This window comes from Aspergillus oryzae, chromosome 3 (genome assembly GCF_000184455.2).
Source record: "Aspergillus oryzae RIB40 DNA, chromosome 3".
Classification (NCBI taxonomy): Eukaryota; Fungi; Ascomycota; class Eurotiomycetes; order Eurotiales; family Aspergillaceae; genus Aspergillus; species Aspergillus oryzae.
In genome coordinates, this window is record NC_036437.1 from 883040 (window position 1) to 904072 (window position 21033).

General features: G+C 48.4%; 7 protein-coding genes across 7 annotated transcripts; 4 read left to right on the plus strand and 3 right to left on the minus strand.

Moving 5' to 3' along the window:
• Positions 1-928: 928 nt before the first annotated feature.
• On the plus strand, positions 929-2036 carry AO090023000347 (uncharacterized protein; the record flags this gene model as incomplete). The annotated part of the gene is made up of 2 exons (XM_023235551.1): positions 929-1224; positions 1277-2036. The coding sequence occupies 2 exons, from the start codon at positions 929-931 to the stop codon at positions 2034-2036; spliced, it is 1056 nt and encodes a 351-aa protein (XP_023090563.1).
• Positions 2037-2969: 933 nt separating this feature from the next.
• On the minus strand, positions 2970-4752 carry AO090023000348 (uncharacterized protein; the record flags this gene model as incomplete). The annotated part of the gene is made up of 3 exons (XM_023235553.1): positions 2970-3670; positions 3785-4174; positions 4323-4752. 3 exons carry the CDS (start codon positions 4750-4752, stop codon positions 2970-2972), a joined length of 1521 nt encoding a protein of 506 aa, XP_023090564.1.
• A 2496-nt stretch (positions 4753-7248) lies between these two features.
• AO090023000349 (uncharacterized protein) lies at positions 7249-8518 on the minus strand (the record flags this gene model as incomplete). Its single annotated transcript, XM_001820856.3, has 3 exons — positions 7249-7286; positions 7340-7902; positions 7962-8518. 3 exons carry the CDS (start codon positions 8516-8518, stop codon positions 7249-7251), a joined length of 1158 nt encoding a protein of 385 aa, XP_001820908.1.
• A 2319-nt stretch (positions 8519-10837) lies between these two features.
• AO090023000350 (uncharacterized protein) lies at positions 10838-11806 on the plus strand (the record flags this gene model as incomplete). The annotated part of the gene is made up of 3 exons (XM_023235554.1): positions 10838-11080; positions 11149-11384; positions 11701-11806. 3 exons carry the CDS (start codon positions 10838-10840, stop codon positions 11804-11806), a joined length of 585 nt encoding a protein of 194 aa, XP_023090565.1.
• Positions 11807-13000: 1194 nt separating this feature from the next.
• AO090023000351 (uncharacterized protein) lies at positions 13001-13912 on the plus strand (the record flags this gene model as incomplete). The annotated part of the gene is made up of 2 exons (XM_023235555.1): positions 13001-13294; positions 13832-13912. 2 exons carry the CDS (start codon positions 13001-13003, stop codon positions 13910-13912), a joined length of 375 nt encoding a protein of 124 aa, XP_023090566.1.
• A 2289-nt stretch (positions 13913-16201) lies between these two features.
• Positions 16202-17779, plus strand: AO090023000352 (uncharacterized protein; the record flags this gene model as incomplete). Its single annotated transcript, XM_023235556.1, has 1 exon — positions 16202-17779. One exon carries the CDS (start codon positions 16202-16204, stop codon positions 17777-17779), a length of 1578 nt encoding a protein of 525 aa, XP_023090567.1.
• A 163-nt stretch (positions 17780-17942) lies between these two features.
• Positions 17943-18626, minus strand: tpcF (glutathione S-transferase tpcF; the record flags this gene model as incomplete). The annotated part of the gene is made up of 1 exon (XM_001820860.1): positions 17943-18626. One exon carries the CDS (start codon positions 18624-18626, stop codon positions 17943-17945), a length of 684 nt encoding a protein of 227 aa, XP_001820912.1.
• Positions 18627-21033: the final 2407 nt, after the last annotated feature.

Sequence of the window (21033 nt, forward strand, 5' to 3'; positions counted from 1 at the left end):
ATGTTCGTCTCGTTGGAACTCGTCTATCCTTCCCTTTGAGGACTTCTCCAACCGTACAGATAATATGATAGGCCATGATATGGGCCGTGCCCTGACCAGGCAACTCTACTAGTACCACTTTCGAATCCTACGCATCATACTACAGTTTTTCGGGGAGGACTACCAGACGGTCCGATCCGTACCGCTGCAACGTTCATCCTTGTTTCTGGTCTAGTGCTAGCTAGCGGTCTGATGAGTGTCCTCGCTGAATAAGGTGATTGGTGATGCTGAGCAGTCTTTCTGGGTATTAATGTTTTGGTTTGGCTTAGGTGGTTGAGTCGATAAGCAACAGACAGGCTTTCTTTCTGATGATCGTGTAGAATGTAAAGGTTACAGCAGTTAATTCGCTCTGATAGAGTTTATCATTTTAGAATGCGTGAGCCTATCTTGGATCCGGCTAACCTACGGCACGCGTCAGTGCTTCCCAGCTCCTCTTTGAGGAGGAAGCCTAGTATCTTGATAGTTATCTATTTCATGTCACAGCTCATTTCCAATTGACTAATCACGTAGCATCGTTCTATCTAGACAAGCGGTGCAATTGAGCTTAGTGGGAAATGTTGACAGCTTATCACGGCTGTAGTAACATTATAACTTGACGTTTATATCGTTAGGGCTCCGAGCTAGAGACCCAATCAACAAGTATGAGGTGAATAAAGTACAGTCCATCAAGTACTGCATATATAATGGTTAGCAAGGCACAAGTACTGTAATGACTAATCCCTTTTGGCCCCCAACTGATCCTTGTCTAGTTTTCCGTCAGATGACAAGCCTCGGGGTATAAAACTTGTACTGTTCAAGCTTTTGAAGTTCCCGGAGTAAGCAATTATATGTAGTCTTGCTGTCTACGTCTTCGCGGTACCCGTTCCCAACAACCTGCAGCTGACCAACAATGCCAACACCCCGATATTTCACTCAAGCCCCTGCTTTCCCTGCTGAGACTTCCGTTGCGAGTCTGCCGACTATTTCACTCCGTGGTCTGCAGGATAAAAGCTCCACCGAGGGAGAGAAACTGTTCGAAGCATGTAGAGAATGGGGTTTCTTTCTAATCGACCTACGAGACTCCGATGATGGCACGACATTGTTACAAGATGCAGAGAGAATGTTCGATCTGACTACGGAGCTCTTCGCCCTGGACCAGGCAACCCTGGATCGATATGCATATGATGCACCGAGGGACCTGACCGGGTATGTACACTGACATGTACTCAGAAACATATCATGAATTGATATCGAATAGGTACAAAAGCATGGGGCGACTAAAGACCGACGACGGCAAAACAGACCATATGCATCTGTATTCCATCAATCAAGACGACATTCTAGGCAACCGTCCTCCACGGACTAATGCCGGTCCAGTCGAATCCAAGCGCACTCAGCTCCAAGCGTTCATTCGACACTGTTCTGCAGCATTGGGTGTCATTCTAGGTGCGCTGGACGATCAACTCGGTCTGAAGCAGGGCACGTTGGCTGCACTTAGTCCGCTGGAAGATGAGTCCGAGACATCGGTGCGTCTGCTCTGTAGTCCGCCCCAGCCTGCCCCGGAATATGATCGCATCACTCTCGGCGGACACACCGATATCGGTACCATGACAGTACTGTTCCATGTGGTGGGTGGGCTCCAGATTCTTTCAGCTGGGAAGGAGAACGTAATGGAGAACTGGCAGTATGTGCGACCCGAACCGGGCTGTGCCCTTGTAAATGTGGGTGATATGTTGGTGGAGTGGACCGGTGAACTGCTGCGTAGTTCTTTGCATCGGGTGATGACGGCTCCAGGAGATCAGGCATTGGTGCAGCGCCAAAGCGTGGCCTACTTAGTTCGGCCTGCAAAGAAGGCATCTATGCGACGTATACAGGGTGGTAAGATTCCTCCTTTGGCCGAAGGGGAAGAGGAGGAGACGCGTCCGGTTAATGAGTGGACGGCTTGGAGATCACGCCAGATTATGCTGGGCCACTTGAAGCCGCAGAGCCGGGGTGGAAATATGGCAGTTAGCGTATGAAAGGTGCTTGATTGTTTGAGGGTCACATTATTCTACTGTTCCTTTTGGTGTTTGCTGGTCTCGTGGGGTGTGATTCATCCTCGCACCAAAGAGCGGATAAGATATTCGGCTTCCTTAACTTTTCAAATCACTTTGTGAACATTATTATCAGCTCACCTTCGTTAGACGATTGACTCTACACTTCTGCCGTGCTTATATCTGAGACCAATTTCTTTAATGTCTCCAGCTAAGGATGCCAATGACTCTGTCTTCATTTCATTCGGCATCCTTATACTACTAAATTTCCGATAACACCCGATCTGACCCCGACCCTTGGTTTTCTCCTACGTTCATGTACGTTGTCAGGTAGGCCAATGAAAATGCTGTCCAAGTAGCCTAAAGAGAAAGAAAATTATCTTAGATGTGCTTCTCCCAAACACTCCATCAACCGATAAATATCCCCCCTGAAAGCTCATCTAGCGAGTGTAAGGTAAAACTTTCGATACAGGTCCAGCATATCTGCTTGGGCAAAACAAAAGTCAAGTGACCTTTCTGGACCGAGATTGCAGTGGCAGCAAGTCTTCCCACGAAATTGTCGTGAGCTCGAATGACCCCTGCAGTGCTCGGGGCGTCGATTAGCTCATCCCAGTTGTCAATGGAGACGGCCCGGAATCTAGGTTTGGGGCGTGAGGGATGGCCCTGGCAGGGATGCGGCAGGGAGATCCGCTCAATGAAGTTGCTCGACAAAGCACCCAGGATATCAATATCACCTACCCACTTTGAGCCATCATAGACTTGGGCCAGCGTCTCGACGTAGTTCGCCTCGACGTCCTGAGCCCCGTGAAACACCGCACCGGGGACAGGACCCTCGTATCTTGTAAACGAGAGCTGAATAGATGAGTTGTCGAAGTGATCTTCGACTGACCCGTTGAAGGCAATATGGTCGATCAGTTGTCATGTGTCGAACTCGGCCTTTCTCAGCTTGGGGTTCATGAGCGGAATCAGCAGCGAAACGCCGGATTTCCCAATATTGGCCACCAGTCTCTGGATCTCATGAGGCTTAGCGTCCTCCCAGGGATCGCAGAGGATGGAACTTGATGCGAATATAAAGTTTCCAGATGAAATGGCCATGACATTGGTGAAGCAATCTGGTGATAGATCCATCGTGCCGGTCTCGAACAAAGCCACACAAGAGAAACTCTCAGATCGGGCCACATCGAACACTTCAAATCCACTTCGGTTTCTTTTCACAATAACGAATTCGTCGTCCTTGTCGTCTTCGTATGGGTGTTCTGCGTCGTCTTCGCAGGGGACCCACTTTTGCTGGCCCAGCTCCTTGCGTAGTACACTGAGAGATACGGACGCGTTGGGCATAAGTTTGTAAATCTGGTCTGTTCTCGCGAGCGCTCTCATGGACCGGACGTACTCAGGAGATGCCTTCGCGAACCAGACATGGGTCAGGTGAACCTCGAGCTTCTCTACGTCAAAATATCGATCATCAAAGAAGCGTGTGAGATTCTCTGGGAACACTTCGAAATCTGACACGCAGATACCGGCGGCATATACAGCAATGGTTGGGTTGTCGTTTATCTTGGGGTATCGAAACCGTTTTAAAGGTTGCTCGGGGTCAGGCTCTCGCCGATTAGTGCCACGCACTGCAATTGATATTGGAATCTTCGCAGTGCCAACTGAGCGGGAGAGGTTCAGGGGAAGGTAGTATGTAAGATCATGCTGAGAGACTTCGAGACTATCTGGGTAGTAAAGCTCACAAACCTCCCCCATAGAAATAACCTCATCGAATCGCGTTGTGTTGTAATCTTCCCCAAGTCTCAACCATGCATTGTGCTTCACCTTTGCGACATCCGCGGGGACCCAACGCACATGTTTCTTCTTCCCTTCTTTAGTCGCAATTGGTACGACGGTAGTAAATTCCTGCCATTTCCCGAGTCGCTGGCACTCGTGAGTATATCCAATAAACATCGTGCTATCCCCGACGTCAGGGGAGCTGCGTACGATTGCTCTCATGGCGTCGATCTGGCACTCTGCATCATCCCGTAGTAGGTTTAGGACCACTTGTGGCGATGAGAGACCGAAGAGCCGCGGCGGATGTTCATCCAGCGGACCAAGGAAGGTCGCACCCCGGCGCGTCCCCATCTTAACTAGATTCCAGAAATTTCGCTGGTCTCGTTCCTCTGCATGCTCGACAAGCTTTGACTACAACGCCCATCCACCCAGAGGAAAGACGGGCAAGGGTGTGTGCAGCTCGCCACACTGCGATGGGCATGTCCATGTTGGTGGAAAACGTACTAGAAACCTCTCCAACAAAGTCACCCAAGGAAATGATCATTTCAACGACCGAGTTGATCGCTAGTCCGTCTTGAGTCCATGTGCACCATCGTTGCAAAAGGCAGCCCAGAGCGACCAGGGTGAACTCGTTGAATGACACCCGCGACGCGTCCTCAGCTACCGAACGTCGACAGAGCACGGGGTCACCGTAGTAGCGGAGATGTGAGAGTGAAAGCGACCAGAATATCCCCGTGCTGTAGGACGGATCCGCATCCTCAAGGCCGACTATCAGGCGACCTGCGCCCGACATGAGGGCGTCTTCTTGTTCAACCGTCTTGTTGCTAACGCAGAAGACGTCCATATCTGGGTAGAGATGCCAAGCCGAGAGGGCAAGCAAAACAGCGCCGCTGTTTACTCTTTGAGATATCCCCATTAAAAGATTCTGCACCATTTCCATGGCAGACTGCCAAGCCTTGATAACACTGGAAAAGACCACAGAGTTATTATTCACCGAGATTGAGAGATTTTCAATTTTCAATCGGAGTTGAGAATGCTGACGCTGGTTTGGCTTGTCGGCGATCGCTAGCCACGCTCGAGCACCAGCATCCCAGTTCGCAAGTTCAGCTCTTGTAACCTCGAGGTGTGAAGCCCGAATTAGTGCGTAGTGAGAGGGTTCATTTGGGTCGCACTCCGCCGAAATCTGGGCTTTTCGCTCCTCAACAATTTCCACCCATATTGACGTTGCTTCTGCTGGTGTCCACAGCCGCGCCAGCATACAAGCCAACAGATGTACTGCCAGAGCGCCCTTGCCCGATGTCACAGCGGCCCAGATGGTTGTTGAGTCGGCACCAACGTAGTTTTGGAACATGCCATGGGCCCAAGACCCTCGAGGGTTTGAGGAAGGCGTCGAGCATATTTCCGATACTCTTTGTCCGTATACTTTTACTAGAGCATCTGGCGGGGTTACCATGGATCCGATAATGGCGTCAAGCTTTCGGGCGGTTCGATGGGCAGGGCCTTCTTCGGCATTTTGTTACCGTGAAGGCGATAACGACAAGCCCACAGCCTTGTATTCTTGAGGGGCTTCGACCTTGAAGAGAGAGAAGTCGAAGTTCAAGCTCGCCAGAGCGAGCTGAAACTCGTTTGTCTGGGCTACAGCTGCCGCGGTGATCTTGGAGATATCCATCTTGCCGACAATATTGGGATTTGATGATGGAAATGTGCTCAGTCAGTAAGCTATGTAGCTTTTAGCGATCAGGCTGGGTGGGCATTGGGCCTGTCTTTGCGATCAGCCTCGTCACACATAGCTTGGGGCTATGCATGCAGTATGATGAAATCAGTCCTCCTCCAAGTAGATAGCTTCATAATCTTGATGGCGAAGTCGTGAAGACCCCAGTGCGATTGAGTACGGATCAATGTCTTATCTACAACAAGACCCTGGATCATTATCGTTATCACTTTGACGTCCGTGCGGATTGACGCTGTAGTTGTCCCGCATATTTAGCGCCTATAAAATGCTTGATAGTAGAGCATAACCACCTCTAGGCTATCCTCGTCCTTACCTAGTCATCGTAGCTTAGTAACTTATACTCGAGTAGTTGTTGAACCTGCATCCGGATGAGTACTCAAGTCTACACTCAAATGGCGAACGACACGGTGACGCCGCATATTGTGGTAACCTCACGAAGAAGTAGAAAGTTCCATGTGAACTGAAGAACTGGGGAGCTTGCCAGATTGCGTACAGAGGCCTAGATATTGTCTATAATATTAAAGTGGTCAGCCCGGTATATCTCAATCTAACGTCCTATTCACGTAGTAGGACCGGATTCATATTTTACCAAAGCTGTTACCTGCTCATTGTGCCTTACTACCACACTCAGGGCAATTTAATTAAAGTATAACCTCTCTCGAATAGCAGGCACATACATACCCAATCGTCAGGGCCCCCAACAGCCCCAGATGAGCGATACAATCACCATTGCCGAGCAACGGGAAACCTCAAAACAACAACTCCACACGGACAAAGATATAGCCCGATGGCAACCGTGGCTATTCTTACCTCTTCAGGAAGGGCCTCTAGCAATACCCACCAATAGCCGCTTGGTGGTGGAGACACCCCAAATCACGGGGTAAAGCCACGGGGACACCTCTCCTATTCGGGACTGGTGCGTTTTCTCCGGATTCCCATCCGGTAGAATTATTTGAACACTTTCTGATTTGTCTGGTTGGATTGTGTACTATTTACTGTGTGTGGATTTATGCGCGATCGCTCAGGGGGAAGCGATTACTTTTGCGGGAAACTTTTAGGCTAGGATCCTTGGAAGCTTCTTGTTATCTCATTTACATTTTAGGTTTAGAGTAACTGTTTTGGGGCAGATATATTTATCGCAGTTTGTGACACTGAACATACTTTCTACGGTCGGGGGCGAGGAGTCGGGTATGCCTGTTTTCGTTAGGACATCCTTTGGAGACGAGCTCCGCTTTCCTGCTTGGGGCTGTCTCTTTGAGACCACGGTGTCTACGCGTGAATCAATTGAGCTAGTAATTATTAATCTATAAGATGTCCAATTCACGACTGTATGTCTTGTCTGGCGTAGGATTGACTGGAGTTGGGGGCCTTCTACTGTTTAATCAACACGCTACTAATAAATGCTTCAACAAGTTCTAGTACATGGGAAGGTAAAGTGAACCAAGGTACTCAAGGCAACCGGTATGCTAGTAATCCATAGATATTTGTAGCAAGGTCATGAGACATAGAAGAGAATACATCCTCAGGTCTACATATCTAGCGAAGGTGACCTAATGTTTTGCAGTGTCCGCTGCTTGGGTGAATGCTCTGTAGTTCATTATATTCCGCTCATACAATGTCTAAATACATAAGGGAAGGTGCATAGCTACACCATCCATGCAATATAACCGAACTGTTTGGACAGATGATTTTGATAATTTAGTACTCAATGCTCTGCTTGATGGCGTCATATATCCCTGTATAAGATTAGTCTAGCTGTTCACAGTAAGATGGCGACACATCAACTTACGAGCAACATCAGGCAGGATGAACTTCTCATATTGAAGTCCTGTATGTGTACTCCATCCTGCTACACGCTTGACGGGTGCCTCCAACCGCAAGAACGCCTGGTCCTGAATAGTAGCAGCCACCTCGGCACCGACTCCATAATTGATCATGCTCTCGTGCACCACGATCGCTCTGCCGGTCTTCTTCACGCTATCGAGGACCGTTTGCCGATCCCACGGGTAGATAGTGCGCAGATCAATCAGCTCCACACTGACACCGAGGGCCTTCTCCGCGGCGGCAATAGCTGCGGAGCACAGATAGAGCGGCTGGCCGTAGGAGATAAGGGTGACATCATTTCCCGGCTTCAGAATCTCCGCCTTACTGAGCGGAATCGTGTAATACTCATTCGGGACATGCTCCACCGCCGCGCGGTACAAGCATTTCGGCTCCATGAAGATGACGGGGTTATTATGCTCGAAAATAGAAGCTAGGAGGAGGCCCTTCGCTTGAGATGGAGAACGTGGAACAACAACCTGGACACCCGGGACATGTGCAAAAAGCGCCTCGGGGGATTGTGAATGGTATCTAGTTAGGGTTAAAGTCAGTATACCAATTCGAGAGCGCTCATTGGGCCGGGACCATACAAAGCGCCGTGTCCAACCGCACCACATGGCATGCGCACAACCATGCCACCAGCATGTACTCCCGTGGCACCTTCACGATATCTGAATTTTGCGGCTTCGTTGACAATCTGGTCGAAAGCTGGGAAGACATAATCCGCGAACTGGATCTCCGCGACCGGCTTCATACCCTGTGCTGCGGCCCCAATGGCAAATCCCACGATCCCTTGTTCTGTCAATGGGGTATTGAAAACGCGTTCCGACCCAAATTCTGTTTGTAGATCCATCGAGCAGCGAAAGACACCTCCGAAGGCGACATCTTCGCCAAAGAGCATCACCTTCTCCGACTTGGCGAGTGCAGTGCGTAGGGCGGAATTGATGGCTTGGTAGAGGTTCATGGATTTCGAGGTGGTAGAGCCAGGAAGTTCTAAGCTTTCGGAGAGAGTGGAGGATGTGTGATGAAGAAGCGGAGTGGTTTTGTAGTCGATGGGCAGGTTCAGTCGTGACGATGGCGATGCCGCGCCCGAGTATAGTCGACGACCGGATGGGCGTATTAGTCGGGGTAGGCGGAGGGACGCCATTGTGTGAGTTGAGGCGAGGGAGAGAGGGAGAGAGGGAGAGGAGCGGAGAGTGTAGTTTATCGATGTCGGTCAAAGAAAAGCCTCCCCTTGATTTATATCCCATTCCGTTTTCCCCAGAATGTCATCATGCGGGGATCCCTTCCGCGCCGCCTCCGCGGATAACCGAGCATGGGTGGCCTCGGTGCCTGGACCCTGGACGTTACATCCAATAATGTCTCCGCTGGTTATGAAATCCTTCCATGTCGGACTGTATTTTTTCATGATCAGCGAGGTACACCAGTTGGGAATGTTGATGTTCCCTTGATATGGTCTGTCTTATCAGCCGCATGACTAAAGAGGTCTTTCCCTATATATATAATATTCCCCTCTTGTCATGAGAATTATATGAATAATATTAATACTGTTATTCATACTTAAAGAAATATTCTCGGGTGAGATCAAACTGAAAAAGGTATTGTGTGGAGAGTATCTTCGAAGATCGAACCAGCGGAGACATGGTAGAATATATATTAGCATACCTAAGTAGATAGTGTCCCATTCCGTGGGTACTGCCCAGATAGTAATGATTAAATTAGTTCTTTGCTAAAGTAGTACGGTTCTCATTACATTTTAGCAGATATCTTACTCCTTAGAATTACTATAGGACTAATGCTTATATCAATTAGCTTCGAAAAACAGCCCAGTCATTAATTGATGTCTCAGCTTACATCATCCCGTGTCCGTTAAGTCCGTTGTCGTTGTCAACGAACGGACGGACGGACAAACATAAAACCCAGCATCTTGTCACCTCAATACGTTCATGACATACGCTCAGCAGATTTTCACTCTCCGTTCAGCATCCTGATTGGGAAGACGAGCAGCAGTGCCTTCTGACCCCACCTCATGGAGCCTAGTACTATAGTGGCTGAACGTCCAGCGGTTTGTGTCCTCCATGCAGGAGCTCTCGCTGTTTGTCACGGAAGGAGCTAATGTAAAGAAATAGTGCGACTTTTGCCATTCCAGAAAGGTTCGTCAATCAGACTGTGCAATGGATGCCCCCAAAGAGTCCTTTTTCAACCACGAACCCTCCTCGCTGTCTTCTGCCGTATCATGTCGTTCACGTATATATTGACTTCGTAGTCTCCCAGATCAAATGTGATCGGCAGTTCCCATGTGCCAATTGCATCGATGCCCGCGTAGATTGCCGCAGAGATCGACCCAAGAAGAGTAGGGGCCCAAAAAGATCTCGGTGAGATTTTCAGAGTCCTCAAGATTAATGACTACGCTCACGTTTATTAAGCATGCTCTCTTTGTCTGGAAGAATTGCCGCGCTTGAGTCATCAGTCGCCGCGTTGCCGTCTAGTCAAGGCTTTAGTCCTCACGTAGCGACCGGATTACGTGGCAAGGAAACGACTGAGAACGACAGTGGTAATACTTCTCATGATAGGCGGCAAAGCGAAAGTATCGAGAGGCGATCGCCGAACTCATTGAACAGTAACGCCAGAGATGGCTTGACCCAGCAAACCTCAGAAGGCACTCGATTTCTGCAACGAGAGCTTAAGTCAAATCCATCGCTGGGGACAAATAGATCTAGTGTGTTGAGGGAGGCAATTGACTTTGTTAGTTGACTTTCTGACACGTCGAAGCCGTTCTTTGCAACCGACTCTTTCGAAACGTCGGAAATGCGAGGCGATCATGAAGTACAAGGGTTTCCGCCAGAACTGCTGTATCTGATGACGATGAGTGAGTCGATGTAATGTAGTGGTTTATGTCGCTAACCGGGGACCCCAGATACTGAGCCGAACACTATGAAACAGTCGTTCTGGCCTGACCATGTTTCCTTCCAGACCTTGGAAGGAATGTGTCTGTCCCTTATAGAAGGCAAAGAGGACCAACACACGCTTACTTGTTACCGCGTCTGTGTCTATATGAAGGCTGTCACGTTGCTTTGCCGACTACCAAAGAAAGATCGGAGTGTGCCACTCCGATGACGACTCGAACAAAGTAAGAAGCAATATGAACACGAAGTACATAAGGCACTTTCCGAACTAGACTTTCTTGCTCCTCCAAGTTTGGTTCTCTTGCAAGCGTTTTTGTCTGGGGTTCGTTGAAATGCCTCATCCCCACTCGACTTGATTAGCCCTCCATGCTAATTCTATTCACTACCAGGCACTATTCATGCAGATTCAAGGTGACATGTCTCGGAGCTGGACATTGACAGCGTTTGCCTCTAGAACCTTAGTATCTTTGAATTACCACACGATTGACACCCATTTGCCGTTTGACGGAACAAAGCAGGACATATATGGGGCACTTTATACGTGTTACTATCTTGACAAAATGCTCAGTGTGCTTCTTCTGAGACCACCTTCACTTCCAAAACTGAGGGTAAAACCAGCAGACCTAGTGCATTTGGATCCTCAGCTTCCTCTCAGCGCTAGTCTCAAAACCATGGTCGAGTTTGCACAAATCCAGGAGGGCGTTCTCGATATACTCCTCAGCCACAGGGATAAGAACGATCAATCCGTCGTCATTGATAAGCTTCTACGGGATACATATGATATCCATACGTCAATTGAAAAGGTGAGCAGCTTGAGTATCCACAGAATAGGCATTGCAGGGTTACAGATATTGAATGCTCGCTTTATCAGCGTCAACATCAATTACCTTTCAGGGAAACGACTTACGAATGGGTAGCCATCGAATTTGGCTATTATGCACTACTCACTAGTGTTTTGCACTTGAACAAGCGCGTCGCCCAAAATCGATCAAGTCAGGAAGATTGTCTGAGGGCTTCACGGCAGTCGCTCATACGCCTTAGGAGAATGCAGGACGAGATTTGGATGGATGCTAATTTCCTTGATGAGTATCCATACTTCCTCACTTGGTCAGTTCCCCCTTGCTCGACGTTTACTGCGCCGTCTCTAAACCCATCAGGACCTTACTGTTCTATCCACTACATCTGTTTTTTGTCCTTTTTTGCAATGTGGTGTGCTCGGCGAATCTTGATGATTATACATTGATGGCCGCGGTCACCAAAGGGATATCGCGCTTTGGGGAAAAGCATCCCTCCATTGCTCAAGTCCATAAGTTATTCTCAGCTTTCCTCCGCCTAGTTGGCCCTCTGATCCATAACCGCCCTAGACCCGCGCTTTCTCAACCCTCTTTGGAGATATCCAGCATGATGGCGCAACATCCTCCAGCAACAATGCACAATTCCTTTGGCTCAAACTTCGCTCAAGAAAGTGGAGCCAATTTACAAGACCGAAGTATCGTCGGCCAAGACGCACAAATCAATCTGGACAATGAGCTCATGTGGGACCTTCTAGATTCTCAACCATGGCTGGGTTGGATTAGATCAGATGCCTTGACAGATCTCCCGACTTCCAATCTATCATTCTAGCCATTTGATGAGATACATTTCCTCCATACCTTTACACCTACAGCAACTCATGAGAGCATTGAGACGCCCGAGATTCTTTGCGGCGATGTACGCTCCATTGGCCTCGACTTTATGGATGTAAAATGGCGAGATAAAATATGTTCTCAAAATCAAGCCTTTGTGACGGTACGTGCCGCATCAAGAAATGGAAGTTCGTTAAGTTCTCCATGTCCTGGCATGACTGACTAGAAATGGGATATGCTAACAGCTGATATACCAGGCAAATCTTGAGGTGGCGGGGAGCTCTATGAAACAATTGAGTATAACAGCTTCATGTTTCCATTAGGCGGACTAAATTATTCTATAGTTTCTCTATTGACAAAATTATCAATGTGTTGGCAATTATATAGTTTAACTTTAGATCATATTAATAATATTGTCATAGTCGCTAGTTAGTTACTACTTTAGTAATGGTAGTAGTCACCTAAGCTTATGGATCGTACTGCCTAAAGCTCTCGGAGGGAATGCCTAAAGGCCCTACAATTTAGGGACGACAGCCCCCAGGCCCCCCACAGATACTGAATATCTTTCTGGAACCGGCCAAATTGATAATTGGGGTATTCAGATTACTCTAGATGATTGGTCGAGAGGATAGCGGATTTCCATATGTGAATATTCATCAACCAACATATACTATAGTACATTAACGGTGGTAGATTGGTAACATTTTGCTTCGATCACATTGTTTAGATCTCGAGGTCCGGGCGGACGGACGGAAATGTATATGTTCCGGGTCCGCGAGGAAAAAGACGGGCCGGACATGGAGTGTAAAGGCAGCATCACAGTATATTTGGAGAAATTTTACATCACGAACACTGACATAATGACGGTGGCTGTTCTACCTCCGAATTTCCGTCCGCGGCTTTCCAAAGCTATTTGCGGATCTGGACAAGCCCTTCGGTGTTATAAGCGCGAGCAACGACCGAGACCGCGTTGTTTTTGATTGCAAGCGGTTTATAAGTGCCACATGGTTCGCCCGATCTTAGATTGACATCCTTTGTATTCTGCTCCGCCTGAGAACGCTTGATTGAGAAAACACAGTAACACAAGATTCATACAATATGCTTATTTTGATCGCTGGTATCACCGGCTTTGTCGGTATTCCGTGTGCTAGGTCCGCATTTGCGCGTGGCCACAAGGTTCGAGGCCTAGCTCGCAACATCGACAATCTGCCGGCAGATGTTCGGGACCGGCTTGAAGGTTTTGAGACGATGTCAGACCCCCATGACATTGCGGCAATGGATCGGGCCACAAAAGGTGTTGACGCCATTATCTGTTCATTTGCTGCCGTCCCAGAAATGTTCATGGAATCACAAATGATGCTTATTAGGGCAGCAGAGCGTGCGGGAGTAAAGGTACGTACCACGATGCCCGTCTCTTCGTAGTCGGCTAAGTGCTTTGGAGATCTTCCACGCCACCTCATGGAATTACGACTGGAGGCTTTCCCCTGGTTCACATGAAATTTACGACGACATGCGGGGATTCGCTCACCATGTGGCGGTTAGCTCGACAATCAAGCCGATCTATATGATGACTGGCGCAATTGCCGAGTACTACTTCAAGAGAAGCCCTTATGACTGAGACCCGGTTACGAAGACCTTCAATTTCCACGGGCCTTCGACATTTCCCACTCGTTATACTACCGCGGAAGACATCGGAAATTACGTGCTTGAGGCTATTACTGCCCCAGATGCGGCTAATGGTGGCTTTGTCCGTGTTCAGAGCTTTGAAGCCTCCCCAGAAGACATCGTCAAAGCATACAATGCTGCGAGAGGAGGCCGCGTCACTGCCAAGCTTAATTGCTTAGGATCACTGAAGGATGCAGAAGATAAGCTGAACGAGGGAAGAGCTAAGTATGGGAAAAGCGAATGGTATAACTATCTTCGGTATAGCTACCAATATCATATCCCGGCCCGATCTTGGGATTACGAGCCAGTGGATGTTGCGCGCTTCCCGAACGTCAAGCAGACTAGTTTGGAGGAGTTCTTCCGCCGCAATCCGGACGTATAATTTATCATGTATCGAAGTTGCTGGTTAGATCAATATATTCCCTTTGGTTCAAATCTCGGCGGATTGTATCAGACAGAAAATGTATCTGGCGCTCGGAGCCTTCTTAAATTCACACAAAACAGTTGCTTAAATCCGAGCTAAGATGGGACGTGTTAAGTGTATTTCTTCCATGCACCAAGTAAACGTTCACTCCTGAGCCGAAATGGCGGCTCTAAACTGGTGGTACCTAATAGTAGTTAGGTAGGATCGCTATCTACTCTTGTAAGCGCTCACATTCATGTGCCGGTCATGTCATTTAGATCTATCTCTTTACTTTAATATTATTCCGTGTATAAGGCCGGGTCGTGCCCAGCGCAAGCCCGGAGGAGGTGCGGTAAGGGGGCCTTTTTGTGCCTAAGGCTCCGGATCACGGTCATCAATTCTGCTTATCGGACTTTCGGACGGACGGAATGTATTTATCGTCCGTGACAATATAAGTCAGCGATTCTGATAACCTTCAAGCCTTCAAGTCTGGAGTTGATTATAAACCATTTCCAGACAGTTCCAAACGGCAAGATTTATAATAATGATGTCTTTAGTGACCATTGTCCCAGCATCACAATAAGTTTACAAAGAACACAACCTTCGATGGTAGCGCAACCTGCAACTCATACGAAAGCCGTACAATCATATGGCATCATTGCGAGATCTCCAAATTTCCCATTTTCCCACCTGAAAAATCTCCAGACCCACCCTTTTCCGAACCTTAAACATGTACCAACCCTCTAAGGTCCACTATACCACCGTCACCCGCGATATCGGTTGCCCCCATCGGTGAGGTCTGGGGCCTCGTGGCTGGCTTCGGCGCCGAAAAGGCATGGTACCCCGGCGCCAAGTCTGTTTCCCTTGAAGGCTTCGGGCTGGGCAGCATCCGCACCTTCAACTATGTCTATCCCGCCGGCAAGAAGAAAGGGTCAGGAATATATATTCCCCGAGGAGCTCACGGAGTACGACACCTCCAAGCACGCCATGACCTTCCAAGTCCGACGGCCTGATTATCCCGACATGATCGCCTTTGGAACAACAGTCTTGGATTCTCTCGGGCCTAACAAGACCCGTTTCCGGTGGATTGCTGAGGGATCTCCCCCTGCCGGATGAGTACATGGCGATCTTGCTCGAAGATCTCAATGAAAGATTCGATGGCCTTATTGTTGCTATAGCCAAACAGCTGGTTTAGAACTACTGAGATCGATATTCAGAATTGATGATCTGATCGTTCTGGTTATTTCTTGGGGTGGGGGCAGCAAAAGAGGAGAGCGTGAATCACCTGTCGTTGTTGTGGGTATGGAGCAGACTAGAGTACTTTATGATAAATGTGTTGATAATTGAAGGCAGTGCCATTCCAGCTGTCGTTTCGCACTCTACAATATCATTCATTTGCCCAACGATGTGTGTTTCTGTGAGACCAAATACTGTCTCTTGCAACGAAGTCTGTCCTAGATGTACGTTGCAGGCAGTCGCCAATAGCAACCGTTCGCCCAACCTTTCCTCGAATAGGGTTCGGATTGACGGTGGCAACCGGCGGAAGGGGTCCTAGACAAAAGTGATAATATTCTACTGGGCGATGTTGTGGTTGAAAGGCCAGTACTGGAAAAGAACTGAGGCCGAGGCACTGAGGCAGCCTTGTCTCACGTAGTCGAACCAATTAGCTAGCGCCACACGTTCTACCCCCTTGTCATCGTCGATGCTACGAACAACACTTAAAGAGAGGAAGGCAGAAACCCATATCCCCCACCATATCAACGATAACATCATGAAAGACTGTCCGGTTTGCCATAACTTTCAACCAGAACTTGAGGAAAACATTGAACGCGACTCAGACGGTCGAGTATGGAGTGTGAGAGATCGTAGGGAGGTCCCGACCAATGCGGCGGGTGCTCATGGCTTTGTATTTGACGTGAATATCGACGAGGCTCGCGAGCAAGCATCCAAAGGCTGTAAGGGATGTGCACTGCTACATCAAGGATTTTTTTATTGTCTGGTGTCGAAACCTAAACCGTTGATTGTTGAAGAAATAAGGCCTATTACAGTAAAATCTGCTCCGGGACAGGCGATAGATTGTTGCTTAAATATACTAGTCGAACCCATCAAGATGTGGCAGTTCCAGATACTCGCGGCTGATGGTAAGATAGTGATAATTGTTGACCCATAATATGCGTTATTATATGTGTTATTTCTGATTATTTCAAGACACTCGAAACCCCTGGAAAAACATGGCGAAAACAAAGTCATCTCCGAGATATGTTCTCACCGATGAGCATCGAGACTGGTATCTCTCCTGGGTGCAGGACTGCTTTGAGAACCACCCTAAATGTCAGAGACCGTCTACTATGCCCACACGACTGGTTGATCTTGGAGACGATGATAAAGGGATTATTTGTCTCCGGGAGGATATAAAACAGATTAGTCGATACATTGCCCTGAGCCACAGCTGGAAGTTCTCACAAGCAAGAAACTGCATGACCCTCAAAGATAATTATGAGTCTCGAAAGCAGTTACTTCCGCAGCAGGGGCTTTCTCAGGCCTTTCATGATGCAATCAAGGTTGCCCGATGGCTCGGGGTGCGATACTTGTGGATCGATACCTTCTGTATCATCCAAGATGATCCTGATGATTGGGCACAGCAAGCATCCCATATGGGTGATATATTTGAAGGGGCATATATCACCATTGCTGTGCACTGCTACCAGAGTAGCCCGCCAACTGATGGTTGCTTTCTCGAGAGAAAGGTGATCCACGAAGTGGCTCTGCCTGATGACAATGGAGACCGTTTCCCGGTGTTTATCAGGTGCGCTGAAGCCGGTCTTCATAATGTGAATGAAGACCCATCTTTGATGCGCAGGGGATGGTGTGTGCAAGAGCGCCTTCTCTCGCCCCGCATCCTCCATTTTCGGCCATGGGAGGTTAGCTTTGAATGCTTTACACACAGGCGCTGTGAGTGTGAAAAAATGTCTTTAGACATTCGTGACGACATATACATAAGCATGTGCGAGAAGGAGCTGGCCAATTTTCGCCATATTTCAGGGCCTAGGCAGGAGTTGGACGAGGACGGATTTTGGTATGCGTGGCAAGATATTGTCTGGGTATACAGTGCAGCCGATGTAACAGTCCCGACAGACCGACTGGCGGCGCTGTCCAGCATGGTTCAACGAATGCCGCGGCAGATATTTGGTGATTACCTGGCGGGCTTATGGTCCAAAAAGTTAATTGAGCAGCTGGCCTGGACGACGCGTCCAGAATTCAAATACTTTCGGTATCAACAATACATCGCTCCGAGCTTTTCATGGGCATCCATCCATGGTGGTCCCGTCGAGGTTAACTTTCAGCTTAGGCCTTGGAATCCGGTTAAGCAAAAAGCCTGTATTCTTGATGCAGGAACTGTGCCTGCAGCACACGATCCTATGGGACCAGTCCGAGAAGGTTTCATTCACATGCGACTGCGTGTTTGTGAAGCCGATGTCATATCCCTTCAACGTAATACAACCGAAATAGACCTGAGATACAATTGCAAAAATGGCCGGCCGGATAGCTGCCGTACCTCTGTCGATACCGAGGATGACATGAAAGATCTAGAGGGCCAGAGGGTTTCTCTTGGAGAGATTCTCAATGGAAGCGAGTTCGCCGAGTTCTTGGTTATGAGAAAAGTAGCTGATAGAGAAGGAGCCTTTGAACGGGTCGGAACTGGTACCTTATATTGGACGACGAAAAGGGACTACGGCCGCGGAATTCCAAGGACCCCCAATCGTGATCCTTTCTGTCAAGTCCCCGAGCAGGAGATAAGATTGGTTTAAGTTTATATTAGCATTCGTTGGTATCCTGCCTATCCTCCTTTAAAACTGCGAAGACACTTCATAGATCAGTCATCTACAAGCACCTAACTCAGTATATTCATTCTCATTTCCCAAACAACAACACAAGTCACAACTATCAAAACCCTATAACTCTGGAAATAAGTCATTCCTTCTCCCCCTCAATGCCAACCCTAACCCCCTCCCTCGCCAGCATCCTTCCCAACCACCCCTTCACAAACGGATACTTCTCAATATCAAAATCCTCCACACCGACAAACATCCCGGGCACCCTCTGCCACGGCACAAACGCCAAATCCACATACGACAACTTCCCCCCAACAAGCCACGGCCCATTCCCCTCACCCTCCCCATAAACCCCTGCCTGCTTCTCCAACCACCCCTCCAAAACCCCAGTCACCCGATTCACCTCCTTAACATACCTCTCAACAGCACTAGGAACCGGCTCATGATGAAACTTCTTAAACCACGCCAACTGCCCATAGTACGGCCCCTGTCCGGACATCTGAAAATGCAACCACTGCTTCGCGAGGTAGAAGTCGTGGGTTCCGGGCTCGAAGCTTATGCGACGGGAGGTGTCGTAGCGGTCAACTAGGTACTCGATTATTGCGCCGGATTCCCAAATCGTGAGGTTTGTGTTTGGGTCGTGGAGGGTTGGGAGTCGGCCGTTTGGGTTTAGGGATAGGTAGGGGGTTGATTTGACTTCGGTGAAGGGGACTGACGAGATTGTGTAGGGGAGGGAGAGCTCGTTCAGGAGGATGAGGACTTTTACGGGATTGACGGTTGGGCGGTCGCCGTAGAGTTTGAGGGGTTGGAGGGGGGTGGTCATTTTGGTTTGGTTTTGGCTTTGGTATTGTTGTAGGTGGGTTTCTGGTGGTTGAGGATTCTGGTACTGGTCTTTGAGTGCTGGATGCCTGTGTTGATGGGTTGGAGTGATGGGGGAGTTTGAGACTTTGTTATATAGGTTTAAGATGAGGGTGGGAGAAGCAGAAAGAAGAACTACATTTGTAATATAGATTGAGTGGTTGCAAATCCATCGCTTATATATGGCATGTACTGTAGATCTGACATTTTTATACCGGGTACGTGATGGTGGATGCTCGCTGGTATCGCCCGAAGTGGAATAGCTTGATGAGAGAGTTCACCGTGGCTGAAACGAACTATACAGAAACATTCGCTGAAAGAACGATACACGTATGTTATGGAGGTCTGAAATACCAATAAATAGCTAGTGAGCCTTGGCTTACAATGGGAAGTATAAATGAGTAAGACTGCGCTAGAGGTATCATCTACTACAGCTCGAGCCACTGATCCGTTTCCGCAGTTTCCAAAATCCCAAACCCTACCAGTCTTCCCAGACGAGCTAGCTGAGCCTTGAACCAGGCTTTGTGTTGAGAGTCCACATATTCAAGACCCGAAGCAATAGTCAGCGGCCATATAACCAAACTAGTGTCGATTGGCTTGATCTCTGCCTTTAGATTCAAAGTGACGGATGAACCAGGAGATGATGATGAACTCGTGTCGTCGATTAATTTGAATCTCTGAAGAGCAAAGGGTACAATAGCTGCCAGATCTTCAGATACAGAATGCATATCGGAAAGAAGCTTTTTCTTCAGGGATAGGTTGTTTGGATTATGCAACGCAAGAATTCTTAGCCGAGTGCTTTTGATAAGCATTTTCGTGGCTTTATACTGACCCCAAAGAGCTGCATATGCTGGATTGGGGTAGCTGTACAGTGTCGGGGAATAGAAATCTGAGGATGGCCATGACGGAAGGTCAATATTTGATAATGTGTGTTGTTGGAGCTGGTGCCACGCAGATGGGATATGGGAAATGCAAGTTTCTAAGTCTACATCGAGAATATGGGACTCGCTTTCGAGCTCTTTGAGTATTACAGCTGACCGGGTTTGCGCTGATCCACCTCGAGCAGTGATTTCATCAATGAGAGCGAACAGCCGATGGCGGAGGTTCACCAGACCTATTATAATTCTGTCGTATTCAAGTTCAAGTCCGTGCTCACCGAAGAATGCACCATCATGGATCCAATGTGGCAGTGCTGCATTTCGCATGAGGGCCGATCTGATCAGCCCCCGTCTGGTATGATTAATGATATTCGTTGCGGGCTTATCACGACTCAAACAGTCATTCCACACCTTCAAGATCGCCAACGCTCCATCGTGATGTAAGAAGCTGGGTGAGGCGTGTACAAATGGGGTCTGGGTCACTGGACGATATACCGAATCCTCGTAGCGACCCATAAAGAAGACCGCAAGTAGGCACGAGTCGAAATTATCAGGTGTCAGGTAATGTATCGCACTTTGCGCTACTTTCAGCAGTCGATGGTACGTAGCAGAGGCCACCAATGCTGCGCTGGGGTAATTCTGGGTCCTTGAAAACATCGCTAGAGCCAGTGAAGATACTGCTAGCTCCAAGAAAGGACACCACGGCCTTGGTGGAAGGAAAGCTAGACATCCTCTAGTGACATCTTTGACAATATCGGGAACATTATACGGTGCCTGGACATAGTTGTGCATATAGTATGCCATTGCGTACATTTTCATATCGGCAGGCTTGTACGACACATGTAGATTCATTTTCATTGAGCGAGGTCCTCTAGGACGCTTCTTCTGACGGCTTGCGTAGGAATTCTCGGTAAGCCAGACTTGTTGGTCCCGCATGCCATAGCATGTTCGGCGGGATTTTATGCATCGTTGACAGATTGGTTGAGTCTTATCGCACTACGAGAAGCGTTAGCTGGAACCCTAGTCAGGTAGGCGCATGGCTGCCACGCTAGTAGTATGCATTGTACCTTGATTCGTCGATCCCTGCATGTTTGGCATCCGCCACCGGTGAAAGGCATGGTTCTGAGGTGTAACAAGTGGTAACTTTGGTAACTTGTGAAAGCCGTGTAATTCAAGTCCAATAAATGCTTTATACCGTCTGACAACACTAGTAAGTAGGCTAAAGTGTCGTCTCTTTAGGATTGCCCTAAGTTTATGTGCTGCTCGCGGGTTTCGCCCGATACGGTTTAGCCGAAGGATCATTGCTTATAAACGTCGGTCGGTTTCGGTGTTTAGCAGCTCCCTAAAGCCGACGTGTGGATTTAATGCATTTTGTTATAATAGAGACAGTTCACGACGTTTCGAGGCTTTATACACCTTAAATGGCGCCTCCAGAAATTCATCCCCTCCATTCCCTCCAAAAAACAACACTTGCAAAGCGCGGCGATATCCCCT